The 11,732-nt window shown below is 46.5% G+C and overlaps 1 protein-coding gene across 9 annotated transcripts in view; it reads left to right on the top strand.

The window, feature by feature from the left end:
- Positions 1,705 to 11,732, top strand: part of LRCH3 (leucine rich repeats and calponin homology domain containing 3) — a 55,105-nt gene continuing 45,077 nt past the window's right edge. For 8 of the 9 annotated variants that reach the window (XR_002438128.1, XM_021395066.1, XM_021395068.1 and 5 more), the window contains exon 1: positions 1,705 to 2,026. Coding sequence is in view for 8 of the 9 variants with exons in the window: in XM_021395066.1 (XP_021250741.1) it covers positions 1,789 to 2,026 (238 nt within the window). In the remaining variant the exon portion in view is untranslated. The remainder of the gene's footprint in view (positions 2,027 to 11,732) is intronic. The other variant, XM_021395064.1, reaches the window with a different exon arrangement.

The following is an 11,732-nucleotide window of genomic DNA, read 5'->3' as shown; positions in this document are numbered from 1 at the left end:
GGTCAGTGGTACAGTGGAGTTCCTTACCCTCCCAGGTACAGGATTCTCATCTTGCAAACCTTGCCCTGGAGGGTTTTCTCTGCTTTGTGCAAATGGCCAGAAGCATGCAGTCTAACGGCACTTGTTTGTGTATACCAAAGAGAGGTGAGATGTAAAGCTCAGTAGTGGTCAGGCATCTGGAAGCTGGCTGGAGGTGGGGAATGCTGCTGGAAGAAAGCCCACGGTCCAGCAGCGTACGTGAGGCATTAAGCAGGAGCACGTAGTCGCTTACTTGAGGCTTAGCTTAGTGTGTACGAATCTGCAGGATGGTAACGACTGAGTCATTGCCAATACAAGTTTGTATCATCCCTGAAGACCAGGCACCTGTTCAGAATGAACATAGAGAGAAAGGTGCTTCCAGCCCAGGATCTGATGAACTGAACGTTGTTCGATAGCAATGCAATTTAGGTACAGCCGGGTGAAGGAAAGGTCAGCTTGCTGCATCCACAGATGTTTATGGTGTTTGGAGTGGTTTGAATTCCTTTTCTCTTTCTTGAAGAGTTTACATTGAACTTCTTACAGAACTGATTTCCATGCATTTTTATCTCAAATTCCATGTTAACTAGCATTTACTGGGGACTTCAATGTTGAAAAGCATTGGCCGTAGGAGAGCTTTCGTTCATGCAGCAATTTTAAAGTCAGAATGCATCCTTGATGCTATATAGTACTTAAACCCTTATTTTTAATGTTGACAAATATACCTTAGCAGAAACAAACGGAGGGTAATGGTGTTAAGGTGGGTTTTTTTTCTTAATTACTGGTAGGATTTTTTTCTGAAAATTCTCACTGTTAGGATTTGAGTAGATAACGTGGTGTCGGTCATTCTGTTCCAGTGTATACATTTTCCATGTGCCAGGATGCAACAAAAAAAATCCTTTTGCATCAACATAGATGCAAAACATTGATGCAATGCATCAAAAAATACCTGTTTGTATTTAATGAGGAGATGCTTTACACTGTACCTTTTGGTATTTTTTGAAGAAGTTATTTGATCTATTCTGAAGCTGTTGATTTTTTTTTTTTTTTTCCAAATAAAAAGTTAAAGGTTTCATACCGTCTTGTTCCTATTACAACCGCCTGGGCACTGTGTTGGTTATATGAATGTTGCTGCCAGCTTCAGCCATGCAGCAGTGTCGTTCTGAGCAGCTCTGTGCTCCCTGGGGCTGGCGTTTATTCACAGCCATAGAATCACAGGATGGCCTGAGTTGGAAGGGCCCCGTAAGGAACGACAGGTCCAACTCCTGGATCAGCATACCACCACCCAAAAATCAGCTCTGATATGTCCCTCACAAACACTTCAGCTGGTGATGCTGCCAGGGGCAGGCACAAAGCAGCCGGTACTTTCCCACCTATGTCAAAAACGTGCATTTTTTCCCTTCTTTTCTTTCTTGCTGTTGAAGGAGCACTGAGCAGCAGGGTCCCATCACGCCTGGCAGCTAAACTAGAGTTTTTCCACAGTGTCGGCGCTGCTGCCGTTGTGAAGGGCAGGTGCGCACCCTCGCACACCGGATTACCCGAAACAACTGACAAAAAAAAAGCTCCGAAATAGCCGCTTTCTGCCGTTTGTTAACCAGGTGCTGGGGAAAGGAGGGAGAGGGAAACCCGGCAGCAGCGCGTGCGCGCTCCGCGCCCCCCTGTCAAGCCACGCGCATGCGCTCTCCCTGCCCGTCGTCGGGCTCAACTGCGCCTGCGCGGCGGCGCGCGAACGGAGCGGCGGAGAGCGGTTGGGGCTGCGCTGCGAGGGGGGAAATGGCGGCCGCGGTGCTAGCGGCGCCGGAGGGCGGTTCCGCCGTGATGCCGATGGGGAGCGCGGCGACGTGTCCCCCTCCCGCCGGCCCCGCGGGTCCCGGCTCTTGGAGCCGATCCTTGGACCGAGCTTTGGAAGAAGCGGCGGCCAGCGGCACGCTCAGCCTGAGCGGCAGGAAGCTGCGCGACTACCCGCGGGCCAGCGCCGCCAACCACGACCTCAGCGACACCACCCGCGCCGGTGAGAGACGGGGCGGCGGGAGGGGGGCAGCGCCCCGCGGGGCCCGGCCCTGCCCTGCCCTGCCCTCAGCGCTGGGGGCCCGGGGGGGCAGAGGGGCGCTGAGGGGGCACGGGACGCCCGGTCCCCGCTAGCGGCGAGGCTGGTGCCCTCTCCTGAGGCGGTGCGCGGCGCGGATCCCCTCCTCCCCCCGCCCTTCCTCTGCGCTCCGCCGGGGCGGGTTGGGGTCCGCCGTCGGGAGGGCGGGGGGATTCCTGCAGTTCGGTGCTTCCGAGGTTGAGTTTTAAAGAGGCTTTTCGCTGCACCCTCTGCTCACGGATGTGGTTTTTGCCGGGCAACTTCTTGTTTTGCTGTGTGTGTATGCAAGCATCCGTGCGGGTATACGTATAGGTACGCATACCTACCTGCACCTCCTGCTTCTTAGCCTGCCCTGCCGTCGGTGCACAGCCGCTCTGCCAGCTGTCAGGTGTGCTGAAGGCAAAGCTGCGGGCGCCTGCTTCTCCTGCTCTGGTGTTCGTGATTTGGGGTTGTAGCTTTGTCCCGCGCCTTGTGGTGCTTTTGTTTGAAGGCACGGCCTTAAAAATAAACTCCCGCTGCCACTCTTTGAAAGCCACTGCCTTCATTAGCCTGATACCCTGACAGGTATTGCAAAATGGAACTTCCCTTGGAGTTCTCTGACTTCATCAAAAATCCGTCGCTAGTAGGAGGAAAATCCTCGAGACAAATGTGGTGTGTTTGACTTGAGCACGTCTATAAATAGAGAAGGCTCCTCGTCGGGGTATAAACTGTTGTTTGTCTGCTTGAAGGGTTCTCTACAAGTGCAGCTGCACAATGGACGCACAGTGGGCTAATCCGCAGTAAATGCGCCATACGTTGGTGGGGGATTGGGGCTTTTTGTTTAATACGCTATTCACTCACTGTACTCTTAAACAATTTGTGGGAATTCTCATTTCCACCAAGGTTCCCATCTATTGTGATGAATATTTGCATTGTCGTTGTTCAAGAAGCATTAAATTCTAATAAGCAGTAGTGCACGCCGTACACTTTTGTGTGTTTATTATCACAATGAGCCTTGAAAAGAGCTAGAACTGTTCATAAGTTGTAAGAAACATAGCTTGTTAATTGACGGGGGAAATCCTCGTTGAATTCTCAGCTTTTAAGACTGCTGTGGATAACTTAATTTTGTGCCTTTATTTTTTTTTTTAAGCGCTGTCTATTCAGTGACTTTTTTGCTAAGGGAGTAAAATTCACACAGGCGTTTCTGATCCCCAGTTGTCAGCTGGGTGCTCGGATACGGGTTTAATCCACACCTTTCTCTGTGCTGATTTCTCTGTGTTGTGGAACTTGCAGCTACATGGTAGTAGCCACAAACAACATGGTAACTAGCGTAAATGTCTATTAGGGTTGTAGACACCTGAAATAGCCCAGTGGAGTGTAGACTAAAGACTCAGTGCCTTCTTGCATGCTCTGCTGCAAAGACTTGAAGCACATAGGATGTAGCGTGCAAGTGTTGGTGTTTCCTCAAAATCAATGGAATTACTCCCAAACTGTAAAAAGAAAGCTGAAAGAATGCACATTGAAATCTTACTCCATTTTATGTGCCAGAATAGACGCTTCTCTGGCGTGATTCATGTCGTACTGGTACAGCTCATGCCCATTCTTGTAGTAACAAAAATAATTGCCTGTCGCTGTTATTGCGTCCATCTTAAAGTCATGGTGGCGAATCACACCTCTCATTAACGTAACTACGCTGCTAAAAGAATGGCACCCAACATAGCCCCAAGCTTTAACAGAGCCAACAGGATTGCCTGGAAGGAGATGTTGGCACAGCCAAGCCACCAAAGCAGTCAGCAGGAGGAGCAGGGCACTGGAGAGCAGGGTTAGTTGGGTGTCCAGTACAGGTTTTGAGGTTGGTGACGTGAGAGCAGAATCACTTGAAGTACATATCAGCCCCCAAAAAGTGCGTTTTGAAATGTGAAATCCATGTGAGAAGTGTGTTTCTTGGGATCTTTCTTGGGTCTGGAGTTGATGGTTGTGCTGTCTCCAGTGCTCAGGCTGCGGTAGCTGCTTGTTGCATAAACTCATTTCCTAACTCTGTTTACAAACAGAATAAATACCCTCGTAGTTTCACATGAGTGGGAATTCCAGAGGTATTTATTCCACCAAACCCCAATTGACGTAACCTTATTTAAACAACTTATTTTTTCCCTTGGTGTTTTACCTGCTTTCAGGTGGCTCAGGGCTGTATTGAGATAATTAATACCTAAAAGCCCCAAATACCTACAAAATGGATGTGATGAGTACGGTTCTGCATGGACAGTACTGCTTTGTTTTCTGTTTGAAAGCAAAATATGAAAGTAAGGGTTTATTTAAATACTAACCTACTGTAATGATTTGACATCCCATAAACTTGGTAACTGTATTTTGCTGCAGAACAGTAATTTTTCATTGACTGCTTTTTTCTGTCCTTGACTCTTTGTCAGACGTCTCTGAGAAGAAAACTAAAAGTAATTAAACACTGAGAAGGTAATCGTGGAGGAGGACCAAGCTCAACAAGTGTCTTGAAAGCAATCACTGCTTTTTCTTTTATCAAACTGTAAAAAATGCCAGTTATAAAAAGCATGTGCTTATTTCTGATGCGTACTGTAAATACTTGAGCTTGTTCCTGCATGGTGTTCCTATGCAGAGATGCAGTTTTCAGGTTAAGTGTATGCCTCTCATAAACTGTAAACTGCGTGCAGCACCTCCTCCTCGTCACCTGGCTGCAGTAAGGGAATAAACAGAAGAATTGTTAGGTGTCAGTGAGAAAACCAAGTTCTTCATGCAATCATTGGCCTTGATCACAGCACTTTTCACTGGAAGTATCACAGCCTCGCCTGCCTCTGGGCGCTGCTGCCGTCCAGACGCTGAAGACCCGTGCGTTTGGAACCACTGCTCAAGGCAGGCAGTGGAGTTCATACCGAGTTCCTGGTTGTTTCGTGCTGTAACTGGAATTAAGATCACGTAAGAAGCAAGGTAGAGGCATTAGAAGAGAGAAAAAGCAGCTTAAAATCAAACCAAAGGTGGTTCACGTGTGAGAGCTGGGGGGGGGGTGAGCAGGAGGGCAGCTCCTGTTGGGCGCGATGCGGCAGTGTGACGCGCTGACCCTGTGGGATGGCTCCTGGCCAGGGAGTGCGGGGTAATAGTAACCTGGGCACTGAAAGAGGGAAGGCAGCTGTTCTTCCTGCTCATCCCTTGCAGCTCGGGGTTTTAGGAAGTGACTCAAGATTACAAAACTCATTGGTGATGAATAGTGAGTAAAGTTCTTCATTAGCAAGGTGTGGTTGTGTGTCTCGTTTCAAGCTCCTTCGTTTAACAGCCGTTATCTGTCCCCATTTTATCTGGATTGAATTATGACCCATTTCTTCATTCCACTCTTGTTTTCAACCAGGGAATAGGAAAAGAAACGGCTATAAACCATCCGAGTTAAATCTGAAAGGAAACGGAGTTGCGTTTTGCCAGTTTTAATGCAGACTCTGATGTCATTGTTTGACAGCCTTCCCAGTGGCCTGAAGCATATATTGAGCAGAGGAATTATTTGTCAGACCCACCATGACAGCTGTAATTACCTAAACCACTCGCTGTCTCCATTTTTTAAGGAGAAAATGGGAATCTGTGGGTTTACGTGATATAAAAAATGACTGTTGCATGGAAATGGACTAGTAAGATAATTATGTGCTGAGCACTATGTCTTGCTTCTGGAATATGCTAATAGTGAAAAAGGGCTCTGTAAAGGAAGGGAAAAATTGCCTACTGCTGCCTATTGAATGACTTTGCCATTAAGGTATCTATGGTGTTCTTTGTAGCAGCTCTTCACAGAAGCAGTAGAAGCCAAATGTACCGTCAATAAAACTTCTATATGCTCAGTGCTTGCATGCATTTATTTAGAAAGGTTACAGTGACCGTATGAGCATCCTGCACTGAGAGGTCTCTCTGGTGTCCTCGCTCCTGCCAGAAGTTCAGTTGCTGTTACTCGATGAAATGTAGAACAGGTTGAGAAGCACATTGTGGCTCATACAGCAGTGTCTGTATTTCCCAGACGTTCATTCTTAAAAGCCACAACAGCGAAGGCCAAACCATGCTCAAATTAAATAACCGTTTGAACAAAGCTCTTCTGGGTTACTGTGTCTTGAATGAAACTTCGTTATGATCTTTGGGGTGACTTGGAGAGGAGCGGGCAGTCCTCTGCTCTAGTAATGGGGTGTTTGACGGAAGAGCTCGCAGTGTACTCACCCTGAAGTTTACTCACATCTCTGAAGTTTCAGTATTAAAAATAAGAGCTTAGTGCTTCGTTAGAGTAGTTCAGACCTGTTCTCAGGTACACAGACTTGCCTCCACCCATACCAAAACCCACATGGACGTGCGCTGTGCGGCGGTTCCAGTAGATGTCTGGAGAGGAGAGAAGATGCCGCTGTCCCCAGGCTCGGTGGCTTAGTGAGCAGTGGCTCTTTAGTCGTAGGCAGCTGCATTTTTTTGGTTTTATCTCCCACGTCTGTCCCTTTATAATCTGGCTATTGCTCCCACTTGTTTTCATTCCTGTTACACTTCTGCTACTGGAAGGTCTGGATCGTGTGTGTGTGCTGCGCATACGTACCGGCAATTCCTAGGCTAATGGAGTTAGATCTGAGAGTGGTGCTTGGGTAAATTGAGGTCAGTTCTCTTGCTTGTTTAGTTCCTTTCTAAATGTGGAGAGAAGCTGACTGTGTTTATTGAATGCTTTGTGCTGGATTTTGATGGAGCTGAGGCTTGCAGTACTGCTCGCAGCTTCTTGGCACTCGGGCAGTCTTTTTGCTTCATGTTTTATAGCAACTGAGAACGTGGAGTCTGAGCTTGTAGTTTCGAAGCCTTGTTGCAATAAAGCTAATACATGACGTTTGGAACGCCTTTATTTTAATGAGTTGGTTAAAAAAAAAAAAAAAGAATCCCACAATCCAACTTTTACTACCAGTAAACCCTTCTAAATGGCGTTCAGATTTACATGTGCTTTTGGTTACTTCTCCAGTAGTACTTCTCCACTTCCCTGCCTCAATCTTAATCAGATGGTTTTTTTAATAAGCACTTATCTGCATACACAGTCTTATTTATTTTTGTAGCCACATAAGAAGTAAAGAGGAGAGAGGCTGAGAGGTGGGCGTATCGAGTCCTGCAATCGCATGAAGGACAGATTAGAGTTTAGCTGCTCTGCATTCGGACCAGGTCCTGGGGTGGAAAGGCTGCATGAGGTGACAAGAATGAGAGGGCCTGTTTGGCAGGCACGTAAGTTGGTGTCAGTTGTGACATCACACCTTCATTCTATTCTGTAAGCCTGTACCGCTGACCTGTTGTACATTTCCTAATTCTTTTTTGTCAAACAGTGTGCCAGCTTCGGAGTAGGTGGGGCTGGGATTTTTTTTCCTTAACAGTATGGCTCATAGGGCTGAATTGCATTCAGTGAAACTTTATTGCAGAGAGGTTTGGATCTCATGCTTTTGTTTGGCAATATATGATATTCTGTGCAACTCATTTTAAACTGATGGTTTAAGTTTAGCTTTAGACTGCAGCGGGCGTGATTAGTTCCTCAAGCAGAAGAACCAGCAGTAAAGAATTAGTTACAACAAACAGCACAAATTATATGGCACGCGTTAAAAATAACATTGCACAGTAGCTAAGGAAAAGGCTCTAACTCAATTCAAGGGCTCTTCTCTTTGTTAATGAACGGGGCTTGGATGTGTGGTTTGCTGTGGTGGCCAGGCAGCCTGCAGGAGCAGCAGCAATGTGCTCAGCTGAAGCCCTGGGCTGAGCTGCCCCTCTGCAGTGCATGGCTCAGAACCCACGGGCAGGAGAAGCTCCTTGGAGGTCGGGCTCTGGCGGCGTGTTGAAGGAGTTAACGGATTTCTTCAGCTGTCTGGATTGTATGTATTTAAAGAAGGCTGATCTTTTCTGTGTAGGCTATTTTGCGCTAATTAGTAGATAGGGACGTACAGGAGAGCAGGGCCATATTTTTCACTGTGCAGTCCCTTGAACTGTCCTGATAGGCCCTTATTTCAGCATCGGTTATGGCCCCACACTGTAAACCTCTTACAGGCAGAGTGCAGGAGGCTCTTCAGAGTGAGGAGAGTCTTTGTTCTTTCCCAGCTGGTAATGTCATTGATTTGATAATCAGAGCAGTCGCAGCGCTCTCTAAATGTAGGCGAAGCACTCCAACATAAGGATACACCCAAAAAATCCCTCTTGCGGTGCAGCCCAGGTGTTGACTCTTGGAACATAGCTAAGCCTGCTCTTTGCAGAGGCCTGTAGGGTTACTGAGCATCTGTTTTTTTCTGTTGTTGTTTTCCTTACTGTTCAGCAAACTGTGAATTTTACTCTCTTTATTCTGGGTACTGTTGAAACTCAACTGTGAATTTAGGAATGTTACAGTTGCCTTGGGCTCTGGTTGGCAATCCCAGCTGCTGAAAAGGTTTTGAGCACTGTTGTTCCGTGTCCTCTCTGTAACTGGAGGAACTGTGCTGGGGCAGGCTGGGCTTCTTCCTTGTGTTTGTCTCCTGTCCCCAGCAGCGTGCCATTGTCTCTTCTGTCCCCTTTTCATATTTTTCATCTGCTTCAGCCCAGCTTCTGTCTCCTAGCCTCTTTTTCTTTCCTCTTTAATCTCACTGTCTATCTCAAATGGCTCACATGTTGCCACCTATATTCTTCTTGTCCAAGCTGTTACTGTGGTGAAGAGGAATAATCTATTTCTTAACGTTTGGTAGAAAATTCCTTTTAAATCCAAAGAGACCATTAATTTTAGGGTGCTGATGAGACAAGTAGTAATTTAAACCTGCTTAATCCATTATTACTATTATTTATGGCCTTATAATTTACCTCTCTGTTCAGTCGTAGCCCAAGGCTTCTATCAGCCACTGTCTTGGTGTCATACACGCTGTTCTCCAGGAGTAAAAGAGTCATTCAGCACAATAATAGCAGTACAATTATGTGCTTGTCACTGCATTGACTCCGAGCTCAGCTATGGAATAAATGTTTTTGTAGAGGGCCATAACTGCATGCGGTTATGGGCCATAAAATATCTGCTACTTGCCTTTATTCTTCTGCCTTGCCAAGGGATGGCTGGATTTTTTTGCTTAGTAGGGTAGAAAAAAGAAAAGACGTTTGGAACCCATCTCTGCTAAAGCAGCACGCTGATTGAGCTATAAACGAGTTGCAAAATAGGCAAGTATTGTATATTTTATGACTGTGCTGTTGTGCAAGTCGTATCACATCATTTAGTGATGCCTGTGTCAGAAGATGGTTGTAATTGCCATTAAAAGTTATGCGGTATGAAGGAAAGCCCGGAAGCTTTTCCCAGACATCACTGGTGCTGAAGTACTGCTGTTTGTTCTGAGGATGCTGGAGGATATTTTCACGGAGAGTGCTTTATTCTGCTCTTCCACACGAGCTGGTACCATTCGGTCCGTGCTGTAGTTACTGTTCTCCTTGAAAATACCACTTGATTCTGACGATTTTTTTCTCTGGTGAAAAAAAAGAATCAACTTGTCATTTGAAATAACAGGCGGAAAACGTGGGTTTCTTCTCTTAGTGCCTGGATGCGCATCAGCTATTTGAAATCTTCCTGAAGTATTACATCCTTCTTCTTGGCTGATAAATACGGAGAACGTTAGAACCAAAAGCAAATGGGCGTTGGGTGAAAGATGTGTTCTCTCTTTGAGCAGAGCAAGGAGGAGGCCGGTTTCCTATGCTCAGACATTCTTTTCCAGGATCTGAAACTTGTGTGTTGCTATTGTAGTTACAAACACCTCTACGTAACCGTGCTTTCTAAAAAAGTAAAAAATTCTTTCAGGGAGTACTATGTTACAAGTCACAAGTCTGGATTCTTCTCTTTTATTACTTGCTGCAAGGATCTCTTCCAGCTCATAGAATTTCATCGGGCGTACTAAAGTGCTAATAAAAGAAATATTTAGAAATAGCTTTTCTTGCCAGAAACTTTTATTCCTTATGAAGTTAACGTACTTTTTTCTTGAGTTTAACTTTTCCTGTGCCATAACATTCTGCTCAAGCTGCATCTAGGGAGTAATGTCGCTCACTGCTGTAGGATAATTAGTATGTAGATAGCACTTGGATGAGGTAAGGCGCGGCGGAAGTGGTAACTCCTTTATCTACGTGCTCCTAGTGCACGTTGTTTGGATGAGAATTACGTGACAGATGTAACCCTTCAAGCAGCTGCCATCTTTGTTTTTACAAATATGCGCGTAAATGAAAAGTTCATCTTTTAATTTGTTGAGGACATGGAGCTGCTGGAGTGGGTCCAGGGGAGGCCGTGGGGATGCTCGGAGGGCAGGAGCACCTCCCCTATGGGGACACGCTGAGGGAGCTGGGGATCTCAGCCTGGAGAAGGGAAGGCTCCAGAGAGACCTCACTGCGGCCTTATCAGTACTTGAAGGGCCCAATAGGAAAGGTGGGAAGGGACTGTTCAGCAGGGAGGGTAGAGATGGGACAAGGAGTAACGTCTTTAACCTATTAGAGAGGAGATTTAGGTTAGGTGGTAGAAAGAAATTCTTTACTCAGAGGACGGTGAAGCCCTGGCACTGCTGCCCAGAGCTGTGGGTGCCCCATCCCTGGAGGCTCCGAGGCCAGTTGGATGGCCCTGGGCAGCCTGAGCTGCTGGAGCAGCCAGCCCACAGCAAGGTTGGGGCTGGGTGGGCTTTGAGGTCTCACCCAAATCATTCTGTGGTTCTGTGATTGTATTTCTCAATCTGACTGTATGCTTTCCATGTGATGCTGTTCTTTTCAAGTCTTGACCACATTGAATATGGAAGATATGGAAATACTGGGACTTTTTAGAAGCACGCATCGCAAGCTGTTCGTGCGGGTTCTGGTATAAATTAAATGAGGCATTGTCTCCTCAGTCTTGGGGGAGTGATTTCCTTTTCTGAAGAGTGACCACAACGCATGTCTCTGGAGCTTTCTCAGTAGCAGTAACCAGCAACGTGTCTGATACTTGACAACTGCTCAGGACCTCAGGGCTTACAAAAGCAAATAAACACAAAAACCTGACTGGAATCATGAGAGCTGCTCTTTGCTCCTGCTGGGCACTGATGCGATGCAGCGCACGAGGCAGAGGCTCTGCAGCTCGGCCTGCCCAACTACCACCACACACATGGAGAGGCAGTTTATACTTTCACATTTCTCAAGGGGGGACAGTTTGGTCTACGTTCTAATCATATTAGAAGAAAATGTGTCAATATTTCACATAAATGATGCTCGTTGCTTTTGGCTGTTACATTTCAACTCTCTGTTTTTGGCCATAATCATAGAATGATAGAATGGCCCTTCTGCCTCCACATCTCCTGTCTCTTTGCACCTTGCTTTCTCTGGCCCAGTTGTGCATTGCACCGTGCTGCCTTGCTGGTTGTGCTGTGCTGCATGCTTGTGTCAGAAGCGTGCACAGAGGAGCTCGTGGTGTGCAGTTATACTTCTCAGGCAGACACGTCCTTTTAAAGCGAGAGAGCACAATTTGTGCCCCATGAACAGTGGGGAAAATGGTAAACCATCTATCTTACCTATGGGACTTGACTTTTGTTTCATTTCCAGTTTAACGCTGCACGTGCATTAAGTTATTTGAAGGAGTGTTTTATATGCCGCTGTAGTTTCTCCCCATGCAACTTGATTTGAAACTGCACGACTAGATTACGTAATC

The sequence above is a fragment of the Numida meleagris genome, chromosome 4, assembly GCF_002078875.1.
Source record: "Numida meleagris isolate 19003 breed g44 Domestic line chromosome 4, NumMel1.0, whole genome shotgun sequence".
Lineage (NCBI taxonomy): Eukaryota > Metazoa > Chordata > Aves > Galliformes > Numididae > Numida > Numida meleagris.
The sequence above is the reverse complement of the archived record's forward strand: the minus strand, read 5'-3'. Positions and strand labels throughout refer to the sequence as shown.